The sequence below is a fragment of the Miscanthus floridulus genome, chromosome 1, assembly GCF_019320115.1.
Source record: "Miscanthus floridulus cultivar M001 chromosome 1, ASM1932011v1, whole genome shotgun sequence".
NCBI lineage: Eukaryota > Viridiplantae > Streptophyta > Magnoliopsida > Poales > Poaceae > Miscanthus > Miscanthus floridulus.
The window spans coordinates 165,159,745-165,180,655 of record NC_089580.1 but is presented as its reverse complement, the minus strand read 5'-3'; the positions used below and the strand labels follow the sequence as shown (position 1 = coordinate 165,180,655).

Genomic DNA, 20,911 nt, shown 5'->3' with positions numbered 1-20,911 from the left:
GACGAACCGTTGTTGTTTTTTAAGTGATCCATAAAGCTTGACGCATTCAGCAAAAGGTGGTACATGCATCACATTTCTCACGTCCTTATTGCAACACAAAGTACATCATTGCTTAGTGGCGAAATGCTAGTAGGCCAACAGTGTCAAAGTACACGCAACTTTCACAGAGATTAACACTATCAGTAGCTCATTTGGTATTATAATCACAATTATGGAGCTCGCATTGCTTTGTCCCATACAGGCAGAGGAAAGCCAGCCCTAAAGTGTGGAGGGTTGTCACCACCATGTGTCCGGGACCCGCACTTGTCTACCGTCCCATGTAGATCCGACGGCCGTGATTCCATCCCGAATCATCGAGATGCATGGATTCAGAGGTGCATGCTTGCATGCTGGTGGGGTCAAATTAATTTGGGGGTACCGCGTGTGTTCTTTCTACTAATTGTTTATGTGTCTTAATAGCATGGTGTCAGTTACTCAGTTGCTTTTGTGATGTAGTGTTAGCTTCTGTTGAGCCGCCATTTGGAGGTGGGAGTCACAATCCTATCTCATCAGCTTCATAGTGGTTCCTAGATGAAGCCCACATATGGGGTTCGTTTAAAAAAGAGATGAAGCCCATGGAATACACATGGTCATCCAGGGTTAATCTTGACACTTTAGTCGCAAGCTTTTGGTAATGACATGTTTCGAGAATATATGTTTCCGTTAGCATCATCTTTGGTGGAACAAGGGGAACATGACAATTGGGCTGGTTAAATGGCAATTTACATGCGAAGTGAGTGTATCTAGTCAGGTTCGTTGTGGTGTGACCTATCAATCTGGTTTTAAGTCCTCCATTGGAATGAGTGTTCACATTCCTCTGGATTTTTTAGTCGCTCTCTTATTTCAGTGATAGGTGATGTGCCCGTTGAGTGAGTGCGTGCGTACGTGCATAGAGGGTGAGTATGTACCATGTAATTTAAAAAAAAGTGTGCCTCGTGGTAACAATCTTGAGATTTGCCAGCTCACTTTTTCGGAGGGTGTAAGTATATGCGTACGTGTTTTTGGGTGTCTGCATCTGTATTATGCGCCCATGGTAATAATCTGGCTCACTTTTTCGGTGCCGATGAGTATGTCTATGTGTTTGTGAGTGTCTATATTTGTATTGTATAATCAAAAAAAAAATGCATATGCCTTTGTATGTGTATGTACCGTGTAATTCGTCAAGAAACAATCCAATTGGCATTGGCATGGTGTATTAAGTGTAGTATTATCCTTGTTAGATGCTCAGCCAGTAATTACTAACATGTACGAGACAGCTTATGAGAAAAAATAATAATACCACTACCATAGCATGAAACAAATTAAAATGCTGAGGAACTTGATCATTCACCAATGGATCTATCGGAAGGTGCAACATTTGTAGGGTCAACACAGTTTGACCCCCTGATCTTCGGCCACTTGTGCGTACCACGATCGAAAACACGGATTGTTTTATCACCATGGGCGTAGCAAATTCAATGAACGCCTTGAGGGAGTAGTGTTCACGTCAAAGTAACCAAAAGAGAACACATCTCAAAACCAAGAAGTATTGGGACGATATAAGGCTGGGTTACCCAAGGGCAGCTCATCTTTTCATACGGATTGTGAGATCTCAATGTGGGTTGCACACAGTCCGACTCTTTGAGTTTTTGTACGGACCAATGGATGTACATTTGCATGCATCCCTTACGTACCCCGTAATCCTCTGCTTGAACTGAGTTCTTTACACTCTCACTAGTAGTATACATATGCTTTGGTGAACTGTAGTAGTAGTTTCCCACAGATACCCAACATACTGTAATGATGGTGGGATTAGAAGTTAAGTTACTAATGTGTATAAAATAGGCACTTGTACTGTGCACGCTTTACTTTGTCCATTTTTTGCACAATAGTATATCCCAAGTTGTTTAACATGTCCAGCTTAGCTTCATAGCCTGCACTGTATATAAAAACCAGTGCCACCCAGCCATGCCAAACAGCCAAGGGGCAGGCAGGCAGGCAAAGAGCTCTCACTTCTCAGAACAAAGCAAGCAAGCAAACCAACTGCTGAGAGAGCCTAGCAACTTCAGGGGATGGGCAACAGCCTGCGGTGCTGCCTGGCCTGCGTGCTCCCCTGCGGCTCCTTCGACGTGATCCGGATCGTCCACCTCAGCGGCCACATCGAGGAGTACACCCGCCCGGTCACCGCCGGCGAGGTCATCGTGGCGCACCCTAACCACGTCCTGAGCAGGCCGTGCTCCCAGGGCGGCGCGCGGCGGATCCTGATCGTCGCCCCGGACTCGGAGCTGAAGCGAGGGTACTTCTATTTCCTGGTGCCGGCCTCGTCGGTGCCGGAGAAGAAGAGGAGGCCGCCGCAGCAGAAAAAGGCACGGTCGCAGAAGATCGCGCCGCCGAGCGCTGCTGTTGCTAAGGAGGCCAAGGACAATGGTGACAGGTACCTGGCGGAGGTGCTGTCGGAGGGCAAGGCCAGCCTCAAGCGCCGCCGGAGCAGCCGTTCCACGGTGTGGCGGCCACACCTTCACAGCATCCTGGAAGAAACTGCTAATGACTCGTGAGATCTCTCATCTCTTCATGCTTTCAGCTCACGTAGCTGTTTCCTCCTCTCTGTCCTGTGTAAATAGTTATGGACGTAATAGTCATGGTGGTTGTGCATGGTGTGCACCATGTACGTCTGATCCTTGAGTTTTAGCTGAGAGGCAGCCCCCTTTTGCTTCTCTGATTTGCTCCTCCTGCTAGATTTTTCGCTCTCACCGCTCCCGGTTCAAGTTTTGAAGCCGGTGAGAGTTACCGAATAGGCAGTGAAGGAGAAACAGCCAAACAGTTATCAAGATGGGATACTCTTGATGTACGCTTATTGAAATGGAATGTGTGTTTTGAACTTGAAATCTTCAGTACAGGCATCCATGTTTTGTGTTTCTTCTCAATCATCAGTCATGAATTGTTCAGCTACTGCATTTCCTCACATCATGATTACTGGAACTGTCCAGTAACCGGTCAATCTCTATAGGTCCCCCCCCCAAACCCCCCCCCCCCCCCCCCCCCCCCCCCCCCCCCCCCCTGTTGTGCCAAAACTGGACTACTATATTCATCCGAAACCCAGAAAGAAAAATAAAGTTGCAGATCACGTTTAGTTTTGATGATGATCTTATACATAATATGAGAGATTTGTTGAAGTGTTGTGTTATACCGGTTATAGTAGCACTAGCTTTGACCGTGAGGTGGCCACGACGTCGCCCACGCTCCTCCCGTGCGCGCCCAGCGCCGGTTCTCTGTAACCTGTATATGTATACTCCAGAGAGCAACACGAGAACTTGTTCGCTCAATCTCTCTTCATGGTATCGGGCTGTCTCCAACAGGAGATCTATTACGGAATCTAAACCTAAAATTAGTTTCCAACGTAATACATATAGCCTCTAACAGAGTACCTATATAAAAGATCCATTTTAGGTGATAGGAGAGGCATAACCTAAATCTGAGTATTCTCTCTCCTGGAGACCAATTTATAGAAATGGTTGTCTTTTGGATCTTGTTATTAGAGAAGACAAAAAAAAAGTATTGAACTATTTGCCTGTAGCGCTACCCAAAGGATGAATGGGTCTTGTATTTTAGGTCACGGTTGTTGGAGATAGTCTCAGTCAGCGCAGGTTAATCCTTCCGCCACCCGCTGCTCCCGAGCTCCACGGCTCCGCCGTCGATCGATCTGCGGCCATGGAGGACATGGAAGACAACCCCCTCTTTGGCCTTCACCTGTCTAGTCTCGACGCCAATTCCTCCGATGCGTCCTCCGTCGAGGACGACGTCCCTCCTGTAGCTCCTCCATCCACGGCCGTCCTCCAAACAGTAAACATCAAATCCTAGGTTCCTGTTGTTCTTGATCTTGTTGAGACGAACTACGATGAATGGCGTTGTTTCTTTGATGCATTCATTGGGAAATTTGGTCTTGAATCCCACCTCTCCTCCCCACCCACTCCCGCGCAACGCCGTGACACGGACTGGCGCCTCCGTGACCAGTGCATCTTGAGCTGGCTCTACAACTATGTTTCCAAGGACGTGCTTGCCATCATGCACGTTCCGCAGCCCACCACGCACCTCATCTGGACCAGCATCCATTCCTAGTTCCATGACAATGAACTCCATCGCGTCGTGTACCTTGAAGCTAAGTTTTGCAATCTTGTCCAAGAGGACATGGACATTACTCAGTACACCGGCCGCCTGAAACACCTTGCCGACGCCCTCCGTGATGTTGGCCAGCCTGTGGGTGAGACAAGCCAAGTCCTCAATATGCAGCACAGCTTGAGCTCGAAGTATCGCCACGCCATCCCGGCGATCATGGCGAAGCAGCCCCCCATATGTTCCTTTCGGCGTGTTCCTATCTGCTCCTTGAGGAACACTATGACAAGGAACAGGCAAAGGATGCTGCACATCAGGCTCTAGTCGCCACCGGTGGTCGTTCATCTGCTCCTCTGGCGGTTCCGGTCGAGGGCGGTTCCAGCTCCGCGATCGCCCAGCCTCCTGTGTGTCCTCCAGTGGCAAGCCACGGTGCGCCCCGTGCCACGACAACAAGAAGGGACGTGGGTGTGGCCATGGTCGTGGCAGTTTCTAGCACCCAAGTGGTTCCAACTCGCCCACGCCGTGCCCTTCCACAGCCTGGATGCCGGCGTGCTTGTTCCCGTCCTGGTACTCCACCCCAACAGGCGTATTTGGTTGGGGCACCTGCTCCTCCCCTGCTTGCCACGTTCCAGCCACCGTCTTCACCTGGCGACATTTGGAACCACCAGGCACTTCTCACCGCGCTCGCTACATCCGGCGTTCCACCCGGCGGCCCCTAGCCCACTGAGTGGTTCCTGGACAATGACGCGATGTCGCACATGGCGTCCAATCCTGGTAACTTCCCCTCCTCTCACCCTTTTCCTCATTCGGCTCCCATCACTATCGGCAACGACGATCTCTTGCCGGTCACTCACCGTGCCTCCACCGCCATTGCTACTCACCACTCTCCTCTTCTTCTCAAGAACATTCTTATTTCTCCATCTCTAGTCAAGAACCTTGTTTCTGTTCGATCCCTCACATGTGACAATAATGTGACTGTTGAATTTGATCATTTTGGTTTTTCCATCAAGGACACCCGACCCAAGTGGTGCTCCTCCGATGTAACAGTGCTGTCGAATTGTACCCTTTGGCTTCTTCCTCGCCATCGGCGCTCGTTGCTATAGCTCCTTCAGTTAATATCTAGCACTTGTGAAAGCTCTAGTTTAGTTTTGGTGAATTGATGAAACCCTAAGTGCTAACCTAGTTTATCAAAGTGATTATGAGATAGGTAGCATATTCCAAGTGGTGAAGCAAATGAAGATCATGACATGATGATGATGATGACGTGGTGATGATCAAGTGCTTAGACTTGAAAAAAAAGAAAGAGAAAAACAAAAGGCTCCAGGCAAAGGTATAAATGGTAGGAGCCATTTTGTTTTGGTGATCGAGACACTTAGTGAGTGTGATTACATTTAGGATCGATAGCCGTACTATTAAGAGGGGTGAAACTCATATCGAAATGCAGTTATCAAAGTGCCACTAGATGCTTTAACTCATTGCATATGCATTTAGGATCTAGTGGAGTGCTAACATCCTTGAAAATGTTTGTGAAAATATGCTAACACATGTGCACAAGGTGATATACTTGGTGGTTGGCATATTTGAGCAAGGGTTAGGAACTTCACCGGCGTAGTGTCCGCCCATAGAGTGCGGATAGTCCGACAGTGCCACCAGTGCCCTATACAGAAAAGATGGAGGTCACTATAAGTGACCGAACGCTGGTCTCGGTAGGACCGGTGCGTCCGATCAGTGGTAGCAATGAGTGTGCGATTTCGGTCTCATGATCGGACGCTAGCGTGAAAAATGACCAGACACTCAGGGCCTAAGTCCGGTCAGTATGACGCATGATGACGTGAGTGACTGGACGCTGGGTGTGTCTGGTCGGGCATGACCAGACGCATCCGGTCATGATTTTTTGCTTCTGGATGCTTACTGGAAACGACCGGACGCTGAGGTCCTACGTCCGGTCACTTCAAAGTAGCGCGTCCGGTCACCACTTAAATGTACTGATGACCGCTTAGATCGGGCGATCAACATTTGAAGCAGGGGACACATGGCGTGCATCGAGTGACCAGACGCTGGGGTCCTACGTCCGGTCGATATGACCGGAGCGTCTGGTCACCCTAAGCAGTGCCTAGTGAAGGGGTACAATGACTCTATTTTGTGGGGGCTTCTATTTAAGCCCCATGGCCAGCTCTAGCTCACCCTCTTGGCCATTTGCATTGACATAGCAACCTTGTGAGCTTAGCCAAAGCCCTCCCACTCATCTCCATCATTGATTCAATAGCTTTGTGAGATTGGGAGTGAATCCAAGTGCATTGCTTAAGTGTTTGCATCTAGAGGCACTTGGTGTTCGTGTTTCACTATGGGATTCGCTTGTTACTCTTGGTGGTTGCCGCCACCTAGACGGCTTAGAGCAGCGAGGATCATTGAGCGGAGGTTGGTGATTGTCTCCGGCTCCGATCGTGGTGATTGTGAGGGATTCTTGACGTTTCCTCGATGGAGAGCCAAAAGGTACTCTAGTGGATTGCTCGTGGCTTATGTGATCCTCATCTTGTGTTGGTTGTGCGGCACCCTATTGAGGGTTTGGCGTGTGATGCCAATTAGCGCGTGAACCTCCAAGTGAGTGAATCACCACAACAAGGATTAGCTTGCCGGCAAGCAAGTGAACCTCGGTAAAAAATCATTGTGTCATCATTTGATTACAAGGTGATTGGTCTTCATTGGTATTCATTCTTGTGATTGATTGGTTTACTCCTCGACTCGGCGGTATAACCATCTTGCTCATTCTCTTTACATTACCGCAAACTAGTTATCAAGCTCTTTAGTGTAGCTAGTTGTGAGAGCTTGTTAGTTTGGTTAGTGTGGCTCTTTAGTTAGCCTTTGAGAACACACTAACCTAGTATAGTGACATAGTCATTATGTGGTTAGAAACTATAGAAACTAGAATTGTGGTAGGTGGCTTGCATTTTTAGTAGGCTAGCACAACACTTGCTTCGCCTCATAATTGTCTAACCGGTTTGCTAAGTGTTGTTGTAGAAATTTTAATAGGCTATTCACCCCCTCTCTAGCCATTAGGACCTTTCAACTCACAGTTGGGACATCCAAGGCGAAACACTCTTCGTCAGACTCTACCTCAGCTCGACTTTAATTTAATTGTTCTAAGTCTTTGTCACATTCTTGTCAGGCTTGTCAATTTGGTAAACATGTTCAGCTTCCATTTTCATCTTCCACTTCTATTAGCTATGTTCCATTCCAAATTATCCACGCCGATGTATGGACATCTCATGTACCTAGCTATTCTAGATACAAATATTACCTTGTTTTAATTGATGACCTTATTCATTATGTTTGGACCTTTCCTTTACAATGCAAATCTGATGTATATGCTTGTTTGCTCTCATTCCATGCTTATGTTAGCACTCAATTCCAACTTCCATTGATTTCATTCCAAACTGATAATGGAAAGGAATTTGATAATAATGCCTTTCGTGCCTATTTTACTTCTCACGGCATCGCCCTACGCCTTTCTTATCCTTATACATCATCTCAGAATGGCAAGGCTGAGCAAATCATTCGGACGCTTAATGACTATGTTCGTAGTCTGCTTATTCAGGCTGGCATGCCATCTTCCTTCTGGGTTGAGGCCCTATCCACCGCCACATACCTCATTAATCGCAGGCCATGCTAGACCAGTGGTCGCCTCACACCCTTTCAGCTGTTGCTTGGTGCTCCACCTGAATATCATCATCTTCGAGTGTTTGGTTGCCTCTGTTTTCAAAATCAAATAGCAACAACCCCCTAATAAGCTCACCACTCAGTCCTCAACTTGTGTCCTTCTTGGGTATCCATTGGATCATCGTGGATATAGATGCTTTGATCTTGCTACTAGATGAGTTATCACCTCTTGACATGTCACATTTGATGAGCGTAAATTCCCTTTTCACAATGCTCAGTCTGCTGCTTCTTCTTCTTTGTCCCTGGCTACTGGTCATCACCCGACAACAGAAGTCATGGTCTTTCAGTAGCCGATCCCAAACCAACTAGCGCCTAATTCGACCACCTCTAGCTCATCCTCATCAGGGCAAGCTCCGAACCTCCTCTGATCCATCAGCCTTGGGTCCTTCGACTCCCTGTCTTAGGAACACCGTGTCTATCAGTCCAGCCTCTACGTCGTCTTGTGCTCCATTGCTAGCACCACCAATGTAGCCTACACCACCAGCGCAGTCTACCCATCCTATGCTCACCCGTTCATAGGCTAGTATGTTCAAACCTAATCCTCGCTATGCTCTAGCCATCGTGACCGATGTTGCTGGCGCGATCTCACCATTGCCATCCCTGATTCTGCTCTCCATGATCCCAACTGGCATGCGGCCATGGAATAGGGATTCAACACTCTCCAGGCTACCCACACCTGGCAACTTCTTGATTGCCCCGCCGGTGCTCATATCATCTCAGGCAAGTGGGTGTTCACCCATAAACTTAAACCTGATGGATCTCTTGATCGATACAAAGCATGCTAGGTCATTCGGGGTTTCACACAGTGTGCTGGTGTTGATTTTGGCAAAACCTTTACATCGGTGGTCAAGCCTACAACTATCCGCACTATCCTCACCGTTGCTGCTTCTCACAATTGGCCGGCGCGTCAACTCGATGTGTCTAATGCTTTCCTCCATGGGCATCTGCACGAACATGCCCACTGTCAGCAACCTACTAGCTTTGCTGATCCTTCGTGTCCTGACATTGTCTGCTTGCTCGATAAGTCTCTCTATGGCTTAAAGCAGGCACCGCATGCTTGGTTCGATCGCTTCGCCACATTTGTCATCGGCCTCGGCTTTGCTCCCACGCACTCTGATTCATCGTTGTTTGCTCTGCGGTGAGGACACTAAAAGGTACTTGTGTGGTTTTGATAATTGAGTGACAACCTAGGTGGACTAATTGTGTTTATGTGAGATACACATGTGATTACTCTACAGGTATATGTGTGTGAGCAACATATGCCATGAAGGTGGAAATGGCTCGAAGATGTTGCAAAGCTCACACATGTGATGATGAAGGAACTCATTGCACATGAGACATGATATTGAGTCATGTGATCAAGGTGGAGAAGATCAAGACATGACTTGGCTTGATGAACCGGTTGCAAGCATGAAGGGCAAGTTAGAGGCTTTGGAGCGATGGACCACGTGGCGGTGAAGTTTGAGCAAGACTTGGCACCGATGGATGAAGGCAACGGTGAAAAGCAAGTGAAGTTAAGATCGATGAACCAATATGATCATGTAATGATATGAAGTCGATCATATCATTGTTGATCGTGTTGGTGCATCTGTTGCATCGACGTTGGAGGAGACAGAATGGAATACGCAAGGCAAAGGTATAACCTAGGGCATTTCATTTCACTGGTCATAGGTGTGTAGAGAAGTTGATGTCTAAGTTTAGGATAGATGGCCATACTATTTAGAGGGGCAAACTTGTTTGCATATCGGTCATCTAGTGCCACTCGAGTGATCTAACTTTACATCGTCGCTATGATTGAGTGGCGTGACAAGTTGAGTGGCTAATCCTTTGAAAAATGATTATGAAAATATTAACACACATACATATGGTGGTGTACACTTGGTGGTGTTGGCGCATTTACAAAGGAGAAGAAGTTAGAGTTGATGTGGATCTACTCGGTGAAGAAACGGAGGCAAAAGGAGGTCACTGTTGAGTGACTGGACGCTGGCCTCAACTAGACTGGCACTCCTGGTCAGTGGCAGCAATGAAGGTGTAGGCATCGGTCTTTGACTGGACGCTAGATCACTTCAAGACCGAACGCATGGTGGGTGCATCTGGTCCCACTAACATGGCGACACAGAGAAGGGGAGAAGGACCAGACGCTGATGCTGCATTTGATCATGACCAACCAGACACATCCAATCATAGTTGAGGAGCTCTAGGAGCTCTCTGGACTCAACTAGACGCTGCCCCTCCTACGTCTAGTCGTGATCAAACTGACGCGTCTGGTCATGAATGGAACCTCTCTAGAAACGATCAGACTCAATAGAGGTGTGTTCAGTCTTGGTACTATGCTGCGTCTGGTCATCACTTGATCATTGGGATCAGGCACTCAGTATTTGAAGCCAGGAATGACATGGCAACCATCTGTTGACCAGACGCTAGCAGGGTGCATCCGATTGATACGACCGACGCATCTGGTCAACCCAAAAAACGCCCAATAAAGGGGTAACGGTTATTTTAGCCCGTGGGGCTATAAAAGAAGGTGGTCTTGGCCATGGCTATTACTGAGAACCTTGGGGGGACTTTGTGTCCATGCTTGAGAGTGCTTATGAGCCATCCATCTCACACATGCTTGATAGTGATCATCCAATTGTGTGAGTGAGCGATTCTAGTGCTATTGCATCATGAGGTTGCATCGAGTGGCACTAGGTAATCGAGTTGCAAGCCAGTGGTGCTTGTTACTCTTGGAGGTTGCCATCTCCTAGATAGCTTGGTGGTGGTCTCTGTTGAAGCCCATAAGAAGCTTGTGCGGTGCTCCGGAGAAGAGCTTTGTGAGGGGCATTGTGCTCGCCCTGCGGGAGCCGTGAAGAGCAACTCTAGTTGAGCGTGTCATTGAGTTACCCTCACTTTCAAGGTAGGTTCTTATGGTGCCTGACATGTGGGTTTGGTGGGTGATGTCAATTAGCCGTCGAACCACCAAGTGAGCGATCGATACAATAGGGACATAGCATGGTGGCGAGCACGTGAACCTCAGAAGAAAATTACCGTGTTAATATTGTTCTTCCTGCTGGTTTGCAATCCCTTTACACAAGCTTGTAATTACTTTCATATACATTGTGCTTGTGTAGTTGCTCTTATAATTAGTTAGCTTGTGTAGCTTGCTAGTTACCTTCTTGCTTGTGTAGCATAGAAGTAGCTCCCTTGCGTGACTAATTCGGTTTGAGTAACCTTGTTAGTCACATTGCTTAGTTTGTGTAGCTAAGTAATTTGCGCTCTCTAATTTGGCTTTGTAGCCTTGTTATTGAGCATTGCTAGTGAGCTTAGGTGGCTTTGTGCTTTTGCATACTAGCATGTGTAGGAGCTCCCTCGTTGCTTGAAGTACAAGTGGCATATGTTTGTGTGACCTTATTTCTAAAATTGGTCAGGTGAGCTCTAGCTAGCCCGACACCTTTGTTGTCTAATTAGGATCTTTATAAGATGCTTGTGAACTTAGATAGAGGGTTGTAGTCTTGGCTAGACCTATAGTTTTAATTTCACATTTATTTTAGTTAGTCGGCGCGATTAAGTTTAAGAAAGGACTATTCACCCCCCTCTAGTCCGCCATCTAGATCCTACATGTGGTATTGGAGCTAGGTCTCTCATTTATGGTCTTCACCGACCCGAGAGGATGGCGGCTTATGGGCTAGATGTTGAGTGTCCATACACTTTTGATGGCACACACTTTACATGGTGGAAAAATTGGATGACATGCAATTTTAAGTTCATTTCCCCCCAAATGTGGTGGATCATAGATATGGGCTTTTCTCATACGTTGGATGAAAAGAATGCAACTAAAGCATAAAAGAAATGCCTATATCTCGATTGCCAAGCTACTAACATTTTCTATCAATCCATGAAAGATAACATATTTGGGGAGATCATGTACATGAAGACCGCCCATGATATTTAGTTGTACCTCAACTTAATATATGGGAGTGTCTCCAATGATGATGATGCCTCAAGTGATGCACATGATGATCCTAACCCAAGCACACTTGATGGCAATGATGGTTCATGCTCGAGCCATGATTGCGATGCTACTACAAGCCCATTCACTACACCACATTGTTTCATGTCACAAGGTGACACCAAGGTATCAAATGATAATGTCATTGATCATGTTGATTCATATGATGAGCTTGTTAGTAGACTTGCTAGCATAACCATGTCTTTAGAAAATGAGAAAGCTAAAACATTGAAATTGGAAAATGAAAACTCATTTCTAAAGAACTCTTGTGAAGAACATAAGAAATTACTTGATGTTCTTAAATTTTCACATTGTAAGCTAAAATTGAATCATGAGACACTACTTGCATCTCATGAAGAATTATTAGAATAACATGCTTCTCTCATTAATGTGTTTACAAAGAAACTTAAAAATAATGAGAGCTCATCACATGGATCAAATGATAAATTGCAAAATGTTGCTAACCCTTGTGATGTAAGCAAGAAGCATGTATCCATCTCTTGTGATGATTTATTAGAAATGCCATATTATTTACATATAGATGCTTGTTCTACTTCTATGTCTTGTGAGACTCACCTTTTAAAGGAGAACAATGAGCTCAAAAATGAAGTGAAGAATTTGAGCAATAAGTTAGAGAGGTGCTACTACTCAAAAGTCACCTTTGAGAATATGTTGAAGACTCAAAGAAACTATGGTGACAAGTGTGGCCTTGACTTCAAGAAGAAGATGACAAAGGGCGAAAGAAAGAGAGAAAGAAAGATGAAGAAGCTACAACAAAGAAAGCTCTCTCACTTCATGTGCTACCGATGTCATGAAGTGGGACATTTTGCAAATGGTTGCCCTAACATTGAGAAGCTCAAGAAGATAAAAGAAGAAGAGAGACTCAAGCATGTGAAGTGCTTCAAGTGTCGCACTTGGGGTCATCTTACCTCAATGTGCCCAACCAAGCAATTGGTGAAGCAACTAGAAGAGCCTCAACCAAAGTCATAAGTTGAGCAAGAGAAGACACCTCAAGAACAGGTCAAGATCTATTATGAAGATGGTGGTGACTTGATGATGAAGAAGAAGAAAACAAGAAGAGGTGGAAAAGCAAGGCATCCAATGTAAACTCAAGATGCCATGATGATGAGCAAGACACGTGATGAGAAGAAGATATATGCTCACATAAAGTGCTTCAATTGTGGAAATACGGGACACTTTACCTCTAAGTGTCCTATCAAGCTTGAGAAGAAGGCTCAAGCAATCCATGAGAGGCAAGGCAATGGGAAGTACCATATGAGCGAGGAAGAGAATGCTCAATCAAAGAGAAAGTGCTACTCATGCTGGGGAAGGGGACACATGGCACATTCATGTCCCCTAGGTAACACTCCTAAGCCTATTTCAATTGATGATGATTCTATTCTTAGAAAGGATGATAATGGTACCTCTATGGTTGTAATTGCAAAACATTCTGCTATTCATACTAGGACTTTGCCTAAGTATGTCGTACCTAACTTGAGAGGACCCAAACTAGTTTTGATACCATCAAAAAGTGGATGATTGATTGTAGGTGCCATGGCATTAAAGACTTGATTTAATTGATTTCACGATGATCATCATATCTTGAGTCAAGTATTGAAGCTTAATGCAATCCTATCCTAGTGCCAAGCCAATAATTAGTGAAGTCCAAAAGTGGTACAACATACACGTGTCATATTCAAGTTATGGATGCTTTATTGGATATATATATATATATATATATATATATATATATATATATATATATATATATATATATATATATATATATTTGATGGCTTGCAAGGATTTGAGTTGAATCTTGCAAATATATATGAGCTAACCAGATATATCTCTTGTTGATCATTTCATTTGGGTACATATGAGTTGATTGAATTGGATAAATATGCAATGTTGCTTGCTATGAGAAGTTTGAATAGATAAATAGCTTAGTAATCAAGTGTGGATTGATTTGTGTTGGATAAGTTCATAATATAACTTTTAGTGAGTGGATTGAATGGATTTATGTCTTGTGAAAGTATTCAAACAAGTTGGTTTTAAGTTTGATTCACATTTGATGAAGTATAGCTCAAGTGATTGAAATATGTCCTACATTGAAAATCTAAGCTAGCTATGATCTTAGCCATGTTTGAGTGATCAAAACTTATTGGATTGGCATAAAAATTGGTGTATATGCTCTAGACTTATGGTATAAAATGCTATACAAATTTCATGAGATTTGGATAAGATATGCTTTAGTTTTAGAGTGGATCTTGTCAGTTATAGTGCAGCAGCTTTCAACATGTAGCAGTGGTGGAATATCTGATTCCTGGCAATCCATATGAGATCAAATGAAGTTCAAATTTTTCCATCTTCTAGATAACTTAGTGATGCACATCTCCACCAAATTTCATGGTATTTGGATTTGTACTTTGAAAGATATGCATTTTTCTTTGAAGAGTACAAAATCTGTCAGAAAAGTGATAAATATTGGATTGATCTAGAGTCATGTTGATTGAAAGGTCCTTAAGTTGGAAACATATTTATAAGTAATTGAGGCACCTAAGTTTGGTTTTGAGATGATATAAAAGCATGACAAGCAAAGAGTACAAGGTTATTTGATTATGGAGTGTACTTTACACACATTTAGTACTCAAATTAGAAGATCAAGATCAAACTTAAGATAAAGATGAAGGTTAAGTTCTAGATATTATTGAAGATCATTTGGTAGAAAGAAAAGGACTTAAACAAGTAGAAAGAAAATGGCTTAAAGAAGGAATCAAGATTACTCATCAAGTTAAGTCCTTCACTTGGATCAATCAATCAAGATATTTCAAGTGAGTGTCAAGAATAGTTCTTGGAGAGATATCACTTCTCCCTAGTATAGGGGCTTACCGCCTATGTGTAGGTAAACCAAGTATGGTGCTTGGAAGGCTAACATGGAAGTAGTGATCCGAGGGACATTTAAGATGCTTAGTTGAAGAAATCAAAATGGTTGATAAAAAAAGCAAGCAACACTTAAAAGAGAGCTAATCATGATATTTCAAGTGATACTCTCACAATGATGCTCTCATGCAAGCATTGATCAAAAGATGAAGTAAGCCAACCACAACAAGAAAGTGCACTTGATCATAAGTGGTATTTATTTCATATGGGTGAAGAATGGAATTCAAAATGGTATCTATTGGTCTTCACCAAGCTTATAATTGGACTTCACATTGCTATTGGAGAAATGAATTAGAATCTATGTGACTATCCTCTACTCCAATATAGCAAAGGTATCATTGTAATGTGTATGATCATTTCATCCCTTACTAGTATGCGATTAGTGCATATAGTTCATACTTCATTAGATCATGCATAACAAATGAAAGTTTTAAATTCATAACTTACCACTATTGCTTGAATAATTATTTGATCTAGTGGTTAGTATATGAATTTGTTCATGAGCTAGTGAACTCGAGTACTTGATTTAATTTGGATTGGTAACAAGTTAGAAGTACAACATTGGCAAGATAACTCTTGTAAGAGGTGTGAAGAAGCTTGTCATTGGTTCAATCCGGACTTGGAAGCTTAGGCAAATCAATTTAATTCAAGTCAACCATAGAAGCTCATAATAATGATAAGAGTATAAGCACAAGACAACAATGCAAATGGATATCTAGTTTGTTTATCTCAAGTGGTATCTAGACTCAAGTATTTCATCAAGAATTCATAAATGATGTCTAGATCAACTCACAAGTGATATCCTATAAGTGGTGCTCATGAAGATAGCATAGGTTCAAGAAATGGTTTTTATTGATAAATCCAATAAGTGGTTCTATACTAGAAAATTCTTTCAAATGGTATCACATCTACACGTGGTATCAATCATGTAAGACGATGGTTCCACAAGTGATCCTCAACTTTAAGTGATCATCAAATGAAGAATGCATCCCTCACTTACAAGAGCTCAAATATATCAAATGGATGACCCATGCTATCATATAGGGGGAGGTGTCCCATAAATTGGTATCAAGGTCAAAGATCCTATGTGTGGTATCTCAAGGCCTACAAGTGGTATCTCAAGAAGCTATACAAGTGGTGCCATTTCAACAATCAAGTGATGTCCATAAAAATGCAAGATTCAAGCCTCAACCATCTACCCCAATGCAAGCCTTTACATAAATGAGAACACATCTTTTATGGAAATTGATGACAAAGGGGGAGAGATTATACAAAGATATGAAAGCTTTGGGAAAGATTGAGACAAAGAAGTAGAGGTTGGACATGGACATGAACAAAGAGGGAGCAACATTAAAGAAAAGAGATGATGGATCAAAATTCTTGGACAAGAGAAGCACACAAGTAGGGGGAGCAAGCTCATGAACTTTGATTGGTTGCATTTGATATGTGCATAGTCATGTGCTTGCTTGCAATGCATAAGCTTTAAAATTCAATATGCATGCTTGTGTGGTGTATGCTAGTTGTAGAACTTGAATGATGATTTGAAAACTAGCATGTATAGGATGATAGCTAGACGTTTGGTATGCTTTTCAAGTAATGCTAGTACCTGTCTTTTAATGTTGATTTCATGAGGTATCTAGTGCTTTTATTTCCACATGATATCTAGCTAATCATGGTGCTAAGGATGAACTTAAAGGTGCAACTTCGATTGGTATCACGCTTCAAAGGTTTATTCTATACACCTTAGCATCATTTGGTAGTAATTAGTCTCCCACAATTCCAATCTATGCATATATGTGAGCTTCAAACCAAACACTCTAGCACATATGTAGGGGGAGCTAATACTACCATATCAGGTTTGTGGTACTTGTCCAAAATTATTTACACATGGTAAAATTGCTTGGACAAGCAATATGAATCCAAAAGAGCTTAATTTCTATATCTTTATAGAGTTGTCATCAATTATAAAAAATGGAGAGATTGAAAGGTTCTTATGTGGTTTTGATAATTGAGTGACAACCTAGGTGGACTAATTGTGTTTATGTGAGATACACAGGTGATTAGTCCACAGGTACATGTGTGTGAGCAACATATGCCATGAAGGTGGAATGGCTCGGAGATGTTGCAAAGCTCACACATGTGATGATGAAGGAGCTCATTGCACATGAGACATGATATTGAGTCATGTGATCAAGGTGGAGAAGATCAAGACATGACTTGGCTTGATGAACCAGTTACAAGCGTGAAGGGCAAGTTGGAGGCTTTGGAGTGATGGACCACGTGGTGGTGAAGCTTGAGCAAGACTTGATGCTGATGGACGAAGGCAATGGTGAAAAGCAAGTGAAGTCAAGATCGATGAACCAATATGATCATGTGATGATATGAAGTGGATCATATCATTGTTGATCGTGTTGGTGCATGTGTTGCATCGATGTTGGAGGAGATGGAATGGAATGCGCAAGGCAAAGGTATAACCTAGGGCATTTTATTTCACTGGTCATAGGTGTGTAGAGAAGTTGATAACCGGGTTTAGGATAGATGGCCATACTATTAAGATAGATAAACTTATTTACATATCGATCATCTAGTGGCACTCGAGTGATCTAACTTTGCATCATCGCTAGGATTGAGTGGCGTGACAAGTTGAGTGGCTAATCCTTTGAAAAATGATTGTGAAAATGTTAACACATATACACATGGTGGTGTTGGCGCATTTACAAAGGAGAAGAAGTTGGAGTTGATGTGGATCAACTCGGTGATGAAACAAAGGTGAAAGGAGGTCACTGTTGAGTGACCAGACGCTGGCCTCAACTGGACCAGCGTGTCTGGTCAGTGGCAGCAGTGAAGGCACAGGCGTCGGTCTTCTACCGGACGCATGGTGGGTGCGTCCGGTCCCGCTGATGTGGCGGCGTAGAGAAGAGGATAAGGATCGGGCGCTGATGCTGTGTCTGACCATGACCTACCGGACGCATCCAGTCATAGTTGAGCGACTCTAGGAGCTCTCTAGACTTGACCAGATGCTGCCCCTCCTGTGTCCGGTCGTGATCAAACTGACATGTCTAGTCATGAATGGAACCTCTCTAGAAATGACTAGACTCAGCAGAGGTGCGTCCGTTCTTGGCACTGTGCTGCGTCCGATCATCACTTGACTATTGGGATCGAGCACTCAGTATTTGAAGCCAGGGATGATGTGGCAGCCATCGGTTGACTGGACGCTAGCAGGGTTCGTTCGGTCGATACGACCAACGCGTTCGGTCAACCCAAAAAACACCCAATGAAGGTGTAACGGCTATTTTAGCCTATGGGGCTATAAATAGAAGATGGTCTTAGCCATGGCTGTTACTGAGCACCTTGGGGGACTTTGTGTCCATGCTTGAGAGTGCTTAGGAGCCCTCCATCTCACACATGCTTGATAGTGATCATCCAATTGTGTGAGTGATTCTAGTGTGATTGCATCATGAGGTTGCATCGTGTGGCACTAGGTGATCAAGTTGCAAGCTGATGGTGTTTGTTACTCTTGGAGGTTGCCACCTCCTAGATCGCTTGGTGGTGATCTCCATCGAAGCCCGTAAGAAGCTTGTGCAGTGCTCCAGAGAAAAGCTTTGTGAGGGGCATTGTGCTCGTCCCACGGGAGCCACATAGAGCAGCTCTAGTTGAGCGTGTCATTAAGCTACTCTCACTTTTGAGGTAGGTTCTTACGGTGCCCGATGTGTGGACTTGGCAGGTGATGCTAATTAGCCGCCGAACCATCAAATGAGCGGTCGACACAACGGGGACGTAGCGTGGTGGCAAGCACGTGAACCTCGGAAGAAAATCACCGTGTCAACATTGTTCTTCCCATTGGTTTGCAATCCCTTTACACAAGCTTATAATTACTTTCATATACATTGTGCTTGTATAGATGCTCTTGTAATTAGTTAGCTTGTGTAACTTGCTAGTTACCTTCTTACTTGTGTAGCATAGAAGTAGCTCCCTTACATGATTAATTTGGTTTGAGTAACCTTGTTAGTCACATTGCTTAGTATGTGTAGCTAAGTAATTTGCGCTCTCTAATTTGGCTTGTGTAGCCTTGTTATTGAGCATTGCTAGTGAGCTTAGGTGGCTTTGTGCTTTTGCATACTAGCATGTGTAGGAGCTCCCTCGTTGCTTGAAGTACTAGTTGTATAGGTTTGTGTGACCTTGCTTCTAGAATTGGTTAGGTGAGCTCTAACTAGCCTGACACCTTTGTTGTCTAATTAGGATCTTTATAAGGTCTTTGTGAACTTAGATAGATGGGTGTAGTCTTGGCGAGACCTATAGTTTTAATTCCGCATTTGTTTCGGTTAGCCAGCGCGATTAAGTTTAAGAGAGGACTATTCACCCCCCTCTAGTCTGCCATCTAGATCCTACAGACACAAGGTTGCCTACCTCTTGCTGTATGTGGATGACATGGTGCTCACTAGGTCTAGCAACACACTTCTCCAATGGATCATCGATTGACTACGTGTTGAGTTCGCGATCAAGGATCTCGGTGAACTACGCTTCTTCCTCGGCATCGATGTGAAGTGTTACCCGACCGGCTTCTATCTATTGCAGCAGCGGTATGCGAATGATATTCTTGAATGTGCAGGGATGATGAACTGCAAGATGGCGTCAACACTGATCGATGCCAAGGGCAAGCTGTCCGTTGATGGGCCACTACTTGAAGACACCAAGACATACCGGAGTATCACCGGCGTGCTGTAGTACCTTACCGTGACGTGCCCTGATTTGGCGTTCGCGGTCCAGCAGGTGTGCTTGCATATGCATGACCCCTGTGTTCCATCAAGCTCTGCTGAAAAGGATACTCCGCTACGCTCAAGGGACCAGCGCAATGGGACTGTACATCCACGGCATCCATGACCTCTCCATCATGGCATACTCTGATGCCGATCAGGCGAGCTGCCCCGACACCAGACGATCGGCGTTAGGGTTCTATGTCTTCCTAGGCGACACGCTTGTCTCATGGTTTAGTGCCGAAGCTGAATACCGTGCTATCACCAACACCGCAGCGGAGTGGATCTGGCTTCGTCAGTTGCTCGATGAGCTCTAGTGCGCGGTCACCAAAGCCACCGTCACCTACTGCAACAATGTCTCAGCGGTATACATGTTGGGGCCAACCTGGTTCATCACAAGCGCACTAAACACATCGAACTACACATTCATTTTGTTCGCAAGAGAGTCCAGCTTGGTGATCTTCGAGCTCTTCATGTGCCCATCGGCAAACAGTACGCAGACATCATGACCAAAGGGCTGTCTACTTCGACATTTGAGTCATTTCGTTTTGGTCTTTGTGTCGCTGTGCCAACCCATTAGACTCCGCGGGGGGCGGGGGTTGAAGTGTTGTATTATGAGTCTGTCTACTACACAACCATGTATTTTATGTAATTCCAACACATGAATTTTTTTATACCATAAGATTAAGATCCAACAGCCTCCACCCTTTCTCTATCTTCAACCTTCTTCTACCTTTAGACAATCACAAGATCATAGATCCACAGATCATAGAAAATATTTTTTTCTATGGAAGGTGCTTGCCTCTATTTCAGTAACCGTGCATGCTGACACCTCCCTGACACCTGATTAATGGATCGAACATGGCAAGTTGTTTACCATTTTATCCCATGCAATGTATTTTTGCAAGTTGTGCAGGTGCAACGTCTATCATCACATGGTTCGCTGGTTTGATGAAGCGTGCGTGCACCGCCTTGAAGCCGACGACATCGCTTCCCCATCAGATCAGTGGACCGAAGCAGCAGTGTATCGTGCATGTACACAGATTGCACCCAAAAAAATCTATGTGTTTTTTGTGCTAAAATACATGTATGTTGTATAACATTTCTGTTGTATTATACCAGTTATAGTCTCAGGTAGTTAGCACCACTAGCTTTGACCATGAGGTGGCCACGACGTCGCCCACGCTCCTCCCGTGCGCGCCCAGCGCCGGTTCATGTAACCTATATATGTATACTCAAGAGAGCAACATGAGAACTTGCTGAATCAATCTCTCTTCAAGAATTTCCTGTCAACGTACCACGAGGGAAATATATATGAATCCATCTTTCAATCAGATCTTAAGGCAAAGGTCACGCAGAAACAAGTTTTTGTGGAAGGTTC

The 20,911-nt window shown here is 44.3% G+C and overlaps 1 protein-coding gene across 1 annotated transcript; it reads left to right on the top strand.

Annotated features, from left to right (window-relative positions):
• The first annotated feature begins 2,090 nt into the window (after window positions 1–2,090).
• LOC136546632 (uncharacterized) lies at window positions 2,091–2,581 on the top strand. Its single transcript, XM_066538599.1, has one exon. It carries the CDS (start codon window positions 2,091–2,093, stop codon window positions 2,571–2,573), a length of 483 nt encoding a protein of 160 aa, XP_066394696.1. The 3' UTR covers window positions 2,574–2,581.
• The last annotated feature ends 18,330 nt before the right edge of the window (window positions 2,582–20,911 follow it).